This window comes from Ursus arctos, unplaced genomic scaffold, assembly GCF_023065955.2.
Source record: "Ursus arctos isolate Adak ecotype North America unplaced genomic scaffold, UrsArc2.0 scaffold_1, whole genome shotgun sequence".
Lineage (NCBI taxonomy): Eukaryota > Metazoa > Chordata > Mammalia > Carnivora > Ursidae > Ursus > Ursus arctos.
In genome coordinates this window covers 24443847-24460842 of record NW_026622763.1, presented here as the reverse complement: position 1 = coordinate 24460842, position 16996 = coordinate 24443847, and the positions used below count along the sequence as shown (strand labels likewise).

General features: G+C 34.2%; 1 protein-coding gene across 1 annotated transcript in view; it reads left to right on the top strand.

Annotated features, from left to right (window-relative positions):
- Window positions 1-16996, top strand: part of LRP1B (LDL receptor related protein 1B) — a 1450575-nt gene that overhangs the window by 909276 nt on the left and 524303 nt on the right. The window contains exons 30-31 of the mRNA XM_057306380.1: window positions 2548-2722; window positions 3538-3632. Of these exons, the coding sequence (XP_057162363.1) occupies window positions 2548-2722; window positions 3538-3632 (270 nt within the window). The remainder of the gene's footprint in view (window positions 1-2547; window positions 2723-3537; window positions 3633-16996) is intronic.

Sequence of the window (16996 nt, the reverse complement as noted above, 5' to 3'; positions counted from 1 at the left end):
CAGCTTGCTTATTTTTGTGTGAGATTCAGGTAAGTGGAAATGTGATAAGGTATGAGGTACAGGTAATTCCATATAGGTTAGAAAGGTCAGGACAAGTCTGGAAATCTGAAAATGTCGGTATGACTGAAATGTGAGGTAATTGGTTAAAAATAGTGAGAAATAAAGTTGGAAAGGAGTTATATTCAGATTATATAGAAACCCAGACTAAGGAATTTAGACATCACTTTCTGAGTGGTTGGAAGCTATTGAATATCTTTGGGACAAACAAAGGTCGTGATGCGGAGATCTCTAGTCAGAAAATAATGTGGCAGCAGCTAAATCATTTGGTTGGATGAAGAAAAAGACGGGATGCTATTGCAATGTTAAAGGCAGAAATAAATTTGAAAGAGCATGAACCATAGAATTGACAAGGACTAAATAGGTATTAATAGCTTACATTTGGCTATGCTTTCTGATTTAGGAGTGCAATGTATTCTCTAGACCATGTGATTAGGAGTCAATCAGAAATAAGTAAAAGGATTTTGAGCAGCAGAAACAGCCAAAAATAAAAACCAAAACCTTTGAATAACATGTATTTTAGAGGAAATAAAAACACATTGTGTTATTTTTGCCAATACCAAGCAATCCAGGGTAAATATGCAGAAAGTATTAAGTCCTTGGATTGGCAAAATACCTCTCAACCTTGCATTAAACTGCTTAAATACACATCATCTAATGTAATATTCACAGCGATCCTATGTATTATCTGTAATGATCCTCAGTTTCCTGATAAGTATGGAGACTGAAATTTAAGTGACTTGATTAAAGACAAAAAATAGGCACCCAACCTAGAACACGAAGCCACATCTTCTTATTACACATGCAAGACTGTCTCGCAGCAACAATTAGTCCAGAGGGTGAAGGAACAGAAGGAGTAAATATCGTGGGTGAGACAAATAAATAAGTCTCAGACATGGCAAGTTTAGCTTTACAGAGGTGTTGTAATACTTTTTCTCAAGAAAAGGGGTCTGGATGAGGAAAACTGAAAATAAAAAGAAATTTTGAGTATTGAGTTGAGAAATAAAGTTCATGTTTAAGATTCACCAACTTACCTGTAAATTAATGATAGAAGGTAAATTGAAGAGGAGAGGATGTTGATAAGAGAATTGAAACATGGAGAATATCCCCTAAGGGTGCTGTGACTAAAAGTTATTTAGAAATAGTAAGAGGATTTTTGAGCACACAGTAGGGTCTGCCAAGATTAGAGTACATAAAGGTGTGGTGGATCCTGCCATGCCAACATTCCTGTTACAACTGATCCAGAACTGCCAGGGCTCTATGTCTTATTTTGGTCTTTTAAATTTTGAAATAATTAGCAAATTTTACAAATCTGGTCTTTTCCCTGGCACTTGACAATCTAGCTTTGTGCCGTGATGATAAAATGATAAAAATGGAAGACATAGCAATTTGAAGAACTAAGCAACAGCTGCTCTCCGATTCTGGAGGCATGTGAATTGGAACCACTGCTTTGGAGCAGTGCCTGGAAGCTAGTTGGAACTTGCAGAATGTCAGGCCCCTCCTCAGAATGACTGAATCAGACTCTTCCTTTTAACAATCTTCAGATATCTTCTAAGTTTGAGTAACACTGGTCTAAAGAGCTCTAGAGATTCAGTATGCTTGCAAATAACAAAACTTTGTAAAATAAAGACAAAACGAAATTTGACTATTCAAGTGCCACAGATTGGGGACTAAACTGGCCTACTTTATAGGTTAATACATTAAAAAGATTTTCTGGTAAATATGTTAAAAAAGATTTTATAGGATCCATCATTTTAAATACTTGATTTTAATTTGTTTCTTTAATTAAAACGTACAATTGCATTTAAGCCTAAATTCTATCATTTTTTATAGATGCCTAATTAAATAATCAAGGAATAACAACCCCAATATTCATATTGGCTGTAATGAATCGAAACTTAATTAGATTTTAGTAATTTCTGTAGAATCCATGTTGGAGGAATATTAAAAAGACTTTGTTTCTTTGCTCATATCTCAGTCAATCTCTGTTAATTATCTATTTTGAAAGATTTCAACTCTGGTGAATTTTTAGGAAAATTGAATTGTTTTATTTCATTTCAGGAACAAATTGGCACTTTAAAACACAAAATAGCCCATTTGCTGACGGCCCACAAGTACTTTTTTCCTAACTAGAAAGATGTGCTACCAACTGGAGAAGCTATTACTCTAATTTGAATTTTGGTCACCTTGGCCCATAAGACTGCTGCCTGTGTCTGCTCCTAAGTGTTTACTAGTGAATCCTTGAGTGTTAGTGTAATTTCAATGCTAATTGTTGCTTCAGGTTTTCAAATGGCTCAGCAGTAAGACATTAATGATTATTCATGCCTTAAGAAGGGCTGATAAGGGAATGAGATTACAATCTTGTACAATTTTAGCTAACAAATTAAAGTGTAAATTAAATTTTCCCTGAGACAGAAAATAACTTACTTGGAAAGTCAAAAAGAATGAGAAACTTCATTCACTTTTAATTTTCTCTTTCCTGTTTTACAGATATTCAGAGTATCAGAGGGCTTGCAGTGGATTGGGTCTCACGTAATTTATATTGGGTTAGCTCCGAATTTGATGAAACACAAATTAATGTGGCACGACTAGATGGCTCTTTGAAAACTTCAATTATCCACGGAATCGATAAGCCACAGTGTCTTGCAGCTCACCCAGTCAGGGGGTAAAGTATGATTATTTTTTTGTAAAGTTTTTCAAAAATTTCACACATTTTTGCCCTGATTTTATATGAAAACTTTGTTTAATTCAGAGAATTAATTGTCCTATCATTTGTATTAGCCATACCAGTCAAAAAAAGAGAATATGGAAATTGTAAAAGAGATCCCTGGTTAGAGATTTCTGTTGTCTGCATAAAACCAGATTTTTATACATTATTGCAAGATTTTATTAATTTATGTTGCTAAGGAGTAACAGTTCAGAATTAAAAAGAAGAAAAAAAGGAGATGCAGGGAAAAGTCACTGATTTTATTTCAAACACTGGTTGTTAATAACATATTTACTGTGTGCTGATGTTAACTGTCACTGCTAATAAATCAGATTCTCCCATCTTCTGGCTGATCATTAGGTACCCATGTAGAGAGCTTGTGTAGGGTTAAAATACTTTCTCCCCAGTGCTTTCAAAGGGAATGGCTGTTTTCTTCTTTGGTATCAAACCGAGAGGATTCAATCTGGATGAATTACTCTTAATGGAAATAATTTACTATAGTCACAGAAAATATTTCAGTTGTGAATGTAGGAGGAAAATGGAAGTGAGATGATTGTCCTTCAGTGACAGGAACAAGGAAGAGTTTCTTCCCAGGCAAACATGCACATTACCATTGGAAAGTGGCTGAACAATTTGGGCCCTTCCTAAAAAAAAAAAAAAAAAAAATCCTAAACCATGAATTTACTTTGACATTGTTTTATTCCTCAGTGTATGTTTCTAGTTAACAAGTAGGTCTATCTTTAATATTTTTAATCCATATCTCATAAATTAAGGAAACTCTACTGGACAGATGGAAATACAATTAACATGGCAAACATGGATGGCAGTAATAGCAAGATTCTCTTTCAGAATCAAAAGGAACCAGTTGGTAAGTTTTTTTTTCTTTTTTAATAAACTCTGCAGTTTTTAATATGGCAAACCTATACAATGTATCTTTGAGCTAGAACCTAAAAGAAAATGTTACAGATTCAATCAGAAATTCATCAATCTCATTGAATCCATTGGGTCTATGTTGGGTAAGGAGGAAACATTCTTTTTGTGGATAAGAAGATAAATTCTTTTTTTTTTTTTTTTTAAGATTTTATTTATTTATTTGACAGAGAGAGAGACAGTCAGCGAGAGAGGGAACACAAGCAGGGGGAGTGGGAGAGGAAGAAAGGAAGATAAATTCTTTTGATATGAGAACTTTTATAGTATCTTTAGTAGTGAAGTCACTTAAAACTTGATGTAATTAAGAAATTACTTTCAGTAGTAAATACCTGATACATTGCTGCAGTGGCAATATAATTTACTAAGACTTCCCCTGATCATCATTGTTGTGTCATTATTAATAGTTATAATGATTTAAGTATTTAGTTTTTAGCAGTTTTTATTCACTATGCAGTAGGTTTATTTGGTTTGTTATTCTACTGTGGCTAACCATTATAATCATTAGATAAAACTCCATGGTGCTGAAAGAAAGCTCTGATATATATACATAAAACATCTTTTAAAATTTTAACTACAAAGATTCTTTTAGAAGTTAATATGTTGTACAGATATCTTTACATTATTATCTATATATTTTTTTTTCAAATCCTAATCACTCTTTCCTCATATTTTCTTAAATTTCTTTAAGAAACAGGAGTTATCACACTGCCTATTTGTCATCTCAAGTATCTTTTTTTAAAAAATCCAATAATGAACCTATATTTTGATATCATATTAAATGCAAATGAGGGAATATACAAAGAAAATCATAATTTTGCTTTGAATTGAACATAGTATATTTTTAAAAAATATTTTATTTATTCATTTGAGAGAGAGGGAGAGAGACAGAGAGAGCACAAAGAGGCAGAGGTAGAGGGAGAAGCAGGCTCCCCGCCAAGCTGGGAGCCCAACGCGGGGCTCGATTCCAGCACCCTGGGATCATGACCTGAGCCAAAGGCAGATACCCAACCGACTGAGCCACCCAGGCACCCCAAACACAGTATATTTTTAATTCTGGGCATAAAATCAATTCACCATAAAGCTTTTCAGCAATTATTCTTAGTTTTAGAAATGTGATAGTATCCTTATTTGTAGTAGCTCATTTTTACTAGTGATGATTCAGTGAAGGTGTAGTATCACCAAGATTTGCAATAAATAATTATTTTCATGTAGTCTATAGAATAATCCTCTGATAAAAAATGACAATATTAACAACTCTTTTCTTTGGACTGTCTGTTCTAAGATTTGATACACAATTGGAATTCAAGTGTTAGAAATTAAAAGCAAATTGAAATGCTAATACTTCTGTGTGGAAAGTGATAGGACAAAAGAAGCAAGGGCCTTTACAAGATTAGGACCCATACAGAAGACTTAATTTGGACTCAAGCAATTCAGTTGGTGCTTATCTAGAATTGTTCAGAATATTTAATATGGAAAAGTGAATATGATGAAAGTAGTATGAACAAATAAAGTCCTTATACTGTAATGTGGTAGCCACAGGTTACACCAAAATGTTCATTTAAATGCTTGTTTCTATAATGGGAAAACCTTATCTTTGTTAATACTAAATATCCATTCTCCTACTCAAAATAAATTTAAAAAATCTAACAACTTATATAAAAAATGTTTATAAGAAAAATGGTATTACTATTTACACTTTGTAGTTGGGCCCTCAAGGTCTTATGCACCAAGTGATATTTTTAGCCATGTATGAATAAGGACTCAATATTCAATAACAAATATTAGATGTCTACAGCATGTCAATATTTGTTATATTTGGAAATCACTTTAAAATCAGTTCAAGATGATACTTTTTTAAATTTTAATTTGTGTAAGATATACCATTTTAACCAAAATAACCCAGAACCTCATTGCAAACTATGCCTTAAATCAGAATTAATGAGTATGGCTTGCAAGTCATTCATTCATTCAATAAGCAGATTTTTATGGAGTATCAGATTTTGTACTAGGCCTATTGATAAAAATTTGACACTGCCCTTTTCCTTAAGGGACACAAGAACCTAAATCATTTTAGATTCCATTAAGTAAATTTAACTCAATGACCTTCAGCAAATTAGTGTTAGCTTAGTAGTACTTGCTTTCCTCAACTGTAAAATCAAGACAAAATGTCTATTTTATTAAGTTCCCATGAGGATTGAATGAGGAAAATTTATTAAGGAAACATCTGGCCTTTAATAATAGAACCTGTCAGGAGTAATAATACAAGGTACATTGGGTCCAATAGACTAGAATGTGAATGTTTTGATTGTCTGTAGTATTGGTAGTATAAATGAGTTCAGTGAAGAATAAACATACAATAGAATCCTTAGAAATCTTGCAGAGGAATATGTGTACCAAGTAGGCCTCTGAGATGAACAAAATTTTATGCAAATGTGAGGATTTAACTCTATATTGTTTTGCTGCTAATGCTGAAAGGTAAACAAGTTTGAAGTAGCTGGTTTCTACTCTCAGAGCTTCCCAACACAGGCCCTGGAGCAAAAAGACAGCTGGGCCCTCCTCTTCTTGTAGTTCTCTACAAAAAGGTGTTACCTACAAGTTCTTCATGTAACTTTCAACTTTAGCTAACTAGTCATGTTAATCGGGTATTAAAATTGATGGTGTCCACAATGCTAAATGAGAGACTGTGTTGTCCATACTTAAATGTAACAAATCATTTTCCCTTTTTATGTTTTTGAATATCTGGATGTTCAGTGACAAATCCTCACCCCAGTATATTCTGCCACACAGATATCTGCCCACAGATATCTTTATTTTTGATGTACAGAGGAAGCAAGTGAGCAGGTGAAGTTATCTCCTGCCTCTGTTCTTCCTCACTTCCCTATAATGAGCAATATTTCTATGTTGGTAGGTCATTAACATAACTGTTAACATTCGCCGTCTTAAATAACTGCCCACTCCGGATTAAGTGAATTAAATTGTTCAAGGTTTAAGATACAAGAGGAAGAATGAACTTCAGGAACTTGGAAACTAAGGACAACTTAATGATTTTCACATTCACACAAAACATTCCTTTTGGTGTGTTTGAGAGACAATATGGTTGAGGAAAAAGTTGTTTTAGGAACCAAACAAATAGGGATTTGAATCCCTGCTTTGATACTTATTAACTCAGTGATTTTAAACATTCTTCCTTACTTTTCAAAGGCTGTTTTATTATCTATAAGATGGAGATAGTAATGTCTACCTTTTGGAGCTATTTTTAGAATTAAAGGCACATATGCAATATCTTATGTTCCAGCAACTCCACACTTATATACTCTAAAGAATATATAATATAGGGGCACCTGTGTGGCTCAGTGGTTAAGCGTCTGCCTTCAGCTCAGGGTGTGATCCCGGCATTCTGGGATCGAGCCCCACATCAGGCTCCTCTGCTGGGAGCCTGCTTCTTCCTCTCCCACTCCCCCTGCTTGTGCTCCCACTCCCCCTGCTTGTGTTCCTTCTCTCACTAGCTGTCTCTCTCTCTGTAAAATAAATAAATAAAATCTTTAAAAAAAAAGAATATATAATCTAAAGTACAAGGATATTCAATATGTCATTGTTTATAATAATAAAAAATTTAGAAAGAACCTAAATCTTCATCAAAAGAGGAATGAGTAAATAAGTGCAGCATGTTTATGTGCTGAAATACAGATATGTTTATTTATATATATATATATATATATATATATATATATATATATATATATACAAAAAGACATTAATAGATCTCAGAAATATTGAGTAAGAAAAGTAATTAGCAGAATGGTACTTATGATACCACTTATGTAAGTTCAAAATGAAACATACAACATTAATATGTGTTGCTCCTGGATAAATATATTTATAAAATAATGGAAAAAGGTAAACTGGAAATATGCACACAAATTTTACAATAGCAGTTCTCTTTGGGAAGAACAATAATAACATTAAAAGGGAAATTTCATCTTTATCAAAAGGGACTTTACTGTATTAGTAAAATTTATTTCATATTTCACAAAAAGATTCAAATTAAAACAGTAAAATGTTAATATTGATTAGTTCTGGGTAGTGAATATATGCGTGTTTATTAATTTCTTCTCTATGTTAAATGTTGGCTTTTCAAAATATCCCTAAAATAATCTGTTGTTTAGACAAAGCTGAGTTTCTTACTTCCCACACTGAGGGAGAACATTAAGTCATCAATATTTTAGCAGTGTCTCAGAGAGGGAAAAGCAACATTGAAATAGTAGTTGAAATTTGGAAGTCTGGTGTAGGGTAGATATTTCAATTGAAGGCTTAGTTGGGATCATTGAGTAAAGATCATTATGTAATTCTGGATTGGTAGCTACAGATAGATTTTTGGGGAAGGTGGGTTGAAGAGTCTTGATGTATAAATGTCATTTGTTGCTTTTTTGCTGAAGAGTTGATGGGCTATCCAGGAAGTTCCTGAAATTTGCAGTAATATTATCTTCAACCCAACTTACTAGACAGAAGTTTCTTAGAATAGTACGTTATGATATTAAAGACAGTGGATAGTAAAGCCATGTTAATGTGGACAATAAGGTGTATTTTGGGTTTTCTATTCTATAAAATTAAGCCTTTGTGTCATAGGTTCTTTTTGGTTTTTCTTTTTACTCATTTAAAATATAGTAAAAGCATCCTTTGTGAAGAATTGTGTACACTGATGTATTCTTCACTAGCTGACTCTGAAAACCGATCTACAATAGGAGATGTGAGACAGTTGTGTGTCTGTCAGGATTTCATGAGAAACAGAATCAGTAGTGTGTTTGGATAGATAGATAGATAGATAGATAGATAGATAGATAGATAGATAGAGGAAGAGAGAGAGAAAGAGCAAGAGAGAAAGAGATGTGTAGTTATAAGGATTTAGATATATAAAGAGATTTATTACAAGGATTTATGGAATGAGATTGTGGGGTCTGGCTACGCAAATCTGAAATCCTCTGGCAAGATGGAAAGTCTCAGGCAGCCACTTCAACTGTAGACCTTAGCTACAATTTCTTCTTTCTCATAAAAACCTTAGTTCTAGTCTTCTGGCCTTTCAACTAACTGGATCAAACCCACCTAGATTTTTTAGGATAATATCCTTAACTTAAAGTCAACTGACTGCAAATAGTAACCACATCTACAAAATACCTTCATAGCAAAATCTAGATTAGTGTTTAATTGAACAACTGGGGATAATAGCCAGGCCAGGTTGGCACATTAAATGAACATCACAATTTTTAAACACAAACTTTCCTATATTTTATCCACTGATCTATATGCCTGCAAATATAGCAATTGTATATGTTGATGCAAACATAAATTTCCATAAATATTTACAGAAAATCGAGTAAAAGCTCTATCAGGCAGAAACAGTAAGTGAACAAAATTTAGCTGGTATTAATTAGCCATGTTTTCTGAATGGAGGCTGGGCAAATAACTTTATTACACTGAATTTAACATGTTTGATATAGATTACTATGTAAAGCATGATAATGTGTCCTTTTTAACCTAGGAAGAGAAAAAGAAACAGTGCTTAAGAATGTTTCAGAAGTAGCCACATGTAAATTAGAAAGAAGGAAGGAAGGAAAGAAAGAAAGAAAGAAAGAAAGAAAGAAAGAAAGAAAGAAAGAAAGAAAGAAAGAAAGAAAGAAAGAAAAAGAAGGGAAAACAAACATCTCTACAATACCCCTTCTTTCTTAAATCCAAATCCATGTATTAAGTGGCTAATGTTAATGTGTTATGCTAAGCAATGTGGATGACACAGAGATGACTTTTTATGTTAATACTTGCTTTGTAGCAATGATATACTAATGAGAAAGAGAGTCAGAAACATGTGGTAAGGGTTCACGTGTTGGTTTGTATGTATGTGGGCCTCTTGAAGAAAATGGGAAAAAATGTGTTCCTACAGAATGCCAGTTACTGGGAAACAAGGCAAACGGGAGATACTGACCCTTCCCTTGTGGAGTTTACTATGTAAAAAGAATTGCCGTATGACTCAGAGTTATCCACTCCAGCCATATTTTCCTTCTTTGCTTCTTTCAACTTGTCAGACTCTTTCCCCTATCAGCATATTTTAACAAGGTATTCCTTTCCTAGAAATGTCTCCCATCTCAGTTGTCTGCCTGTTTGCCAGATTTCAACTCAAAAATTAATTTCTCTGAAGAAGCTTTCCCTGACCTCCCTTGACAAGGCTGAAGTCTCTTAAAATAAACACTTTAGCACCATTTCATCTTATAGCTCTTGTCATTATTTTAGATTTCCATTTGTTTGTTGAATATTTGAATAACTGCTGCTTACCAGCTAGAAAGGAAACTACAGAGTTAGCGACCATATGTTTTATTTACCATTGTGTCCTTAACTCATAGGTCAATGCTGACATGTAAGTAGATCTTCAACAAATATTTGCTGAATGAAGTGACCACTGTTTCCTATCCAATAGCAACAGGCTCTTACATGATTGAATAAATCCAAGATTTATTTATATATCATAGTTGAGTAAGATTACTTTGTGAAAGAAGTGCATATTAAGTGATTTGAGTGTTGTCCATGTTGCATTCCCTTCAATTTTCTGATGAGTAGGAAATATTTATATTTATGCCATAATTTTCTCAAAGTATAGAGTGTAAGAATTATGTCAACAGGATTGCTTATAAATAAAACATGGCTAGCTAGAGAGGAAAATTTGGAAATATTTTGTTTCCAAATTTGCTTTTCCACATGTTTCTCTTGCTCTTTCTCCTCCCTCTCCTGTCTAACCCTGTGGCTATTTGACTCTCCTTAACACCTCAGAGATTTCTCCTAAAAAGAAAGAATAGGACAAAAATAGACTCGGTCAAGTTATCTACTTATCGACAAGTCCTCAGTATTGGGTGTAAAGATAAAGCTAAATTCTGATCATGTTATTGTAATTTTTGATCTATCCCAATAAGCTAGAGAGACTATAATCTATAAATGAACTATACAAAATATCATTGTGAATAAGTTTACAGCAGGAAAGTCCTATCTATATTCAGTCACTTCAAATTATTTATTTGGGTGGAATGGAGGCCAGGTAAGATGATGTGGGTTTCAAGCTATTATAGGCATTGATTAAAATAGGTTAAAAATTGGGGGTGCCTGGGTGGCTCAGTCTGTTAAGTGTCTGCCTTCAGCTCAGGCCATGATCTCAGGGTCCTGGGATTGAGTCCTGCATCAGGCTCCCAGCTTATCCGGGAATCTGCTTCTCCCTCTGCCCCTTCCTTCTGTTCCTGCTCCTGTTCTCTCTTTCTCTCTCAGATAAATAAATAAATAAAATCTTTTTAAAAAGGTGGGGGGAACTCCTGGGTGACTCAGTAGATTAAGCATCTGCCTTCAGCTCAGGTCATGATTCCAGGGTCCTGGGATTGAGCCCCACATCGGGCTCCCTGCTTAGCAGGGAGTCTGCTTGTCCCTGTCCCTCTGCCCCTGCTTGTGCTCTCTCTTTCGCTCACTCTCTCTCAAATAAATAAAATCTTAAAAAAAATAAAATAGGTTAAAATTATGTTGCATAGTAACTATTTTTTTAAATTAGTGTTTTTACTGTGTGCTTGAACCATTTTCTTAAAATATATTCAATAACATATTGTTTACTACTTTACATAAAATAGGAAGCATTTCAGATTATTGTTTTCTTTTTTTAAAAAATTATTATTTTTGCTATTGTTTACTTATTTTTTCTCTGCTGGAGAGTTTAGAGCTGTGATGAAAATAAGTGGACTATTTTTTGTTTGTTTTATATATAAATATGAACTGCTATTTAGTGTAGCATTGTAGCTAATGCACAGAGGGGCAAAAGCCCCTGGCTCATAGGGTCCCAAAGAGACCAGGTTCAGCCACTCACTGGTGACAAAATCCAAACACAGAGAAAGGAGCGATGGTGAAATCAGAAACAAATTTATTTCGGTGAGGCGAACACCAGGAAAGCAGTGGACTCATGTCTCAAAGATTGCCCGCAGAATGATAGAAATACTTCCAGGTTTATATAAGCAAAAGTGTGCGGGCAAAGGTGGTGGGTAAGTGCAGGTAGGCAGTGAAAGGCCAATGGATCACCATCTTGGAGTCAATCCGGGAGGGGTCTTGCTGCCTCAGGTCAGTCCTTATTGCTTGAGGGGGTAGTTTTGGTTCCCATCGGAGAATGCTTTGCCCACAAGATTCCGCCTGAACCAAAAGCCAAGCTGGAAAGAAGAACCCAACTAGAAAGTTTGAGATCCAATGGAGGCATCCAAAGGCCTCTTTCAGAATGAAGGTTAAGTCTCATAAGGAAACATTTGATACAGAATAATAATCTTTGAAATACTCCCAAGAATTGATGGCATTGTAATCCCACTTTATAAGATTCTCTTTGAACTATTCCCCTGAGATGAATTCTAAAATGGAATTTTCCAGTACCTTGAGTGGACACATGAATGTATGTAAAATGTAAATACAAACCTATATTTCTCTCTGTACATGATCGCTATACCCATGAAATACATATACATAGGGATATTTATTACTTTGTTATTTACTTATTGAACCGCACTGATATTTTGCACTGCAGAAAATTATTGTAATTATTTTTTCATGATGAGTCTGTCTGGGCAATCTCTGGCTTAAACTTCTGCCCACTGCATTCTCTAAACCATTTCCATGAAGAAAATTAGGTGATTAGGAAAAGAGGAGCTACCGTTCAGTTGCTTTTCTCCTCAGGCATATTGATTATCAGATTATAAATTATTTTTCCCAGATGTAAGGAGAAAACACAATATTCTGTTTGGTGAGGCTGGGAAGTATCAATCCAAAGCAATCATTATCTATCCTCCTTTATGGAACCTGTATTCTCATCATGAACCCCCACCTTTGTGTTTGCTTCTCCTTAGCCTAGGATGCGTGATACAGTAGAACCGCCCTCACTTTGGCAACAAAATAACATAATTAGAGTGACTGCTTTTTAAGCACTTAGAATATGTCAAGCACTTCTAAAATGCTTTGTGTTTATCATCTCACACTAATCATTTCTGGAAGGGTTTCTTACCCTTCTTTTATAGATACAGAAGTGAGGTTTGTTGAAAGAAGTTAGTTGCCTATGATGGATAGTAGAGTGGGATTCAAATCCAAGTTTATCTGCTTCTAAAGCCATATTAAATCTTAACCATTATACTATGCCCAGAGAGGCTGATTTCGTATAGTAATTACGTGACCTCAAGCTAAGATCAGGGAATAAAAACTGGTACTTTTTCAAGCATGGAAAGTAGGAGGAAAAAAATTCAGAACCTGGGTACTCCTGAGAAATGAGGGCCCAATTAGGACGCAGCAGTCAGCTTTTCTAAGCAGTCAGGGAACACACGAAGCAATTTCACCTCTGTGCCAATCGTGCCTCGCTATTAATTATTTCTGAATCTTTAAATGCTGCTTTTAAACAGCAATGCCACTGGTATACTAGGCTTTCTAATTTGTGAAATTGTTTTTACGTTGTAATTCACTGGATTCTCCTTGCTTGTTTGCTGTTACATCCATATGTGTGACATACTTGAAATAGAAGTGCATCATAATCTTATCAAAACACCCAACTTGGCATTTTAGGACTGTGTATCACTGAAGACTAAGTCACTGGAGCCTTCAGGCAGTTTGGGCTGAATAACTTTGTTTCTGTTAAATACAAATCAACATTCCAGTTATCCATTGTTGAACTAAATATTCTCAATTAAGATTTATTGCTCCGTCTTGGATACATGAAGTGCTTAGAGCAGTTTGCATAACAGAAGATTTTAATTTGCTACTTAAAGCCATTTCCATGTTTAAAATGTTTACATATTATGAATTTTATCCCTTAAGCCTCATATAAAGCAACTTGGCTTGTCAATCAGCATTATCCTTCATGGCTTATTCTTAAGAATCTAGTGTAGTATATATTTTATTTTCTTGAAATTTTCCCTTCATTTTCAGTGTAATCCCAACCAAAAGTCATTTGTTTAACTCAGCCTTCAAATACACCTTTTTGAAACCTACCAAACTTTTTTTTAATTATTAATCATTCCAACCCATATGCTGCACAATGTGAATTTTGAAATCTATTCATGGATAACATTCATAAGCACTTTTTATCACGCCAAAAGAATTCAGGGGACTCGCTTTTTAAAAATAAGATCAAAACAAATTTCTGTCCATATTTTCTTGCTTGATATATGCAGTTGTTTAAATATACTTATTACTCGGCACAGTCATTTTTATAATGCATGAAATATAATCGATATATAAAGTCACGTTCCCCAAAATAAATGTTAACAAGAGCTTACGAAAAAGGCCAGAGGAATTAAATAATGGATCTTAAAATTACACATTAATATACACACAAATAATTTAAATTTATTATATTTTTTCATCTGATGATTTGTTTACTCATTCTTTCAAATTTATCAAGTGTTAAAAAAAAAAAAAGGTTATTAGAAAAAGGTTATGAAGTGTATAGTGGGTGCCAGAACCTGAAAATAAAACCTGGGATACATTATCAAGAAGGTCATAGTCCAGTGAAGTAAAAAGACGGAAATAATTACAAATCATTTGATGCAGTGTCATTCATGAGTACTATTTCCAGACACCATAAAAGTAATATAAGTAGACACTGTGAAAATAGAGGAGACCACCAATTTTGTGTGAGCAAGAAAAATAGAGAAAAGTATAGTACCCAAACTGGTAATATTTGAAATTTCAACTGGATCTTGAAGGAAAAATATACTTTTGTTTTTAAGGCAGGGACAGAAGAGAACGGTCTTACCCTATTCTTAGTAGAAAGGAAAAATAAGCATAAAAGGCACAAACATGTGATATGTCTAAAAAACTCTGAATTCTTCTGTGTGTCTAGGGAAAAAAATCTAACACAAGGGAATGTTTAGGATTATATTGACAGGAACTATAATTTTAAAATATTCAAATGACACAATCCAGTGCTTTTAAAAATATTTTGTTCTATTTTACCTATCAAGCTATAAATACAGTTTTGGGGAATTATAAAACTATAGGTATTAAACCTTTTAAAATGATCTTTTAGAACAAAACACTCCTCAAGAAAAGCCTGTCACTGAGTCTGATCTTTCCCCCAATTTTGCATGTGTTATTTTCACAAGCCACGTAATTTTTGTCAATCAGGGAGAGCTTGAAATATAGGATAAATTGTCTGAGATAAAATGATTAACGTGAGGGAGGATGAGGGAGATGCTGAAATCTTAGCTCCAGGAGATAAGCAACAAAGAGCTAATTAACTTAGTTCTGTAACTCTATCTGTGACAACAAACAAGTGACTTTTTTAAAGCAGAGTATATGGAGAGGGATGATTTCAAGAAAGAATTTAGGTCTGGTTAAGATAATAGTAGTATAGACACTTGCAGTGGAGGAAAAAAACAAACAAACACAAACAACCAGCCCCCCTCCTTTATTTATTTATTTATTTATTTATTTATTTATTTATTTATTTACCTTTCTCTGGCTAGGGACCTGGAAATTAGATTGACAAATGACAAACTACCCAGAGAAAAATTTATTAACAGGAGCAACACACATGGATGCAGGGAAACTCGCTAATCAGTAACTCAAAGGAGTGGTTAGAAGTTGGGCTTATCTAGCATCTTAACAAAGAACAGCAAACTTATAGAATAATGACAAAACAAAGGAAGAGGGTTTTGAACTTAACAAGGGAGGCAAACTATGGGAAGGCAAATATCTGAGGGAAACTATTGGAAGGTGATAAGGGTTGTGTTAGTAAGGGTTATTGTGTAGATGCCTCTCAGTGCCTTCCTGGGGCTGGTAAGCCTCTAGACTGGTCTCTAGTAATTAAGAGGCTAGGACTGCTTTTAGCAAAAAAGGAGGGCGAAGAGCTTTTATTTTTTGTCTGCCATTTCTTACTTGTCTTCAAATCAGAATAATTCTTAAGCCAAAGTGGCATATTTTGGAGTGGTATATTCTGATCCCTTACATACTCAACTTTTTCTTGAATAAAATGTTTTGTTTTCAAATTAAAAATGTTATTGAGATAATTTTAGATTCACATGAAGTTATAAAAAATAAGACAGAGAGGTTCCATGTCTACTTCATCTAATGTTCCCCCATCGGAATGTTATATAAAACTACAATAAAATATTACAACCCAGATACCTACCTTCATGCAGTCCATTAATATTATTCAGATTTCATGTTTTATTTGTATGTATTTGGGTCTTTAATTTTAGATCTAATTTTATCACATGCTCCAACACCACAATCAAGATACTGAATAAAATGAAAGAAGTTCTTACGGATAAGTGGAAAAACAAAAGAATAAAAGAATAAAAAATGATACTAAATAATTCCAATACCACGGTGGTCCTTCATACTGCTCTTTTATGACCATGCCTCCTCTCTCCTGCCTACCACCTCCTTCCCCTTTCCACCCCACACCGTCTGTCTTCCATTTCTAATATTTTGTGTTTTTAAGATGTTATATAAATGCAGTCATACAGTATGTAACCTTATGGATTGGTTGTTTTCGACTCAGCTTATATCCTCGGAGAGTCATTGAAATTGAATATATCAGTACTTTTCTTCTTTTTCTTGCCGAGCAGGAGGCCATGATATGTCAATACCACAGTTTATTTAAGCATTCTCCTGTTGGAGGTGGTGGCATGATTCTGATTTTTGACTGCTACAAATAAAGCTGCTATAAAGATTCATGTACAAGTTTTTGTGTGAACATAAGTTTTTATTCCTCTGAAATAAATTCCAAGGAGCGCAGTTGCTGGGTCCTATGGAAATAGTATGCTTAGTTTTATAAGAAACTACTCCGCTGTTTTCCAGAGGAGCTGTATCGTTTTTCGTTCCCACCAACAATGTGTTAATGATCCAGTTTTTTTCTGAATCCTCGTCAGCATTTAGTGTTGTCACTATTTTTATTTTAGGCATTCTTACAGGTGTGGAGTGATGTCATTGTTACTTTAATTTGCACTTTCTTTTGATGTCAAACATCTTTTTCATGTGCTTAATTGTCATTTGTATATCTTCTGTGAGATGTCTGTTCATTTCTTTGCTCAATTTTTTAATTGGATTTTTTTAACTGTTGAGTTGTGAGTGTAGTTTTGTTGGTACTAGTCTTTTTTTCATTTGTTGTGTGTTTTCAGTAGCCAGTTTCTGCAACTATCACAATCCCAGAAGCAGAAGGAGTTGCGTTCTATTGTCTGATATGTGGATTGCAAATATTTTCTCCCAGATTGAAGCATGTCTTTCACTGGGCTTTACAGAACAAAAGGTTCAAAT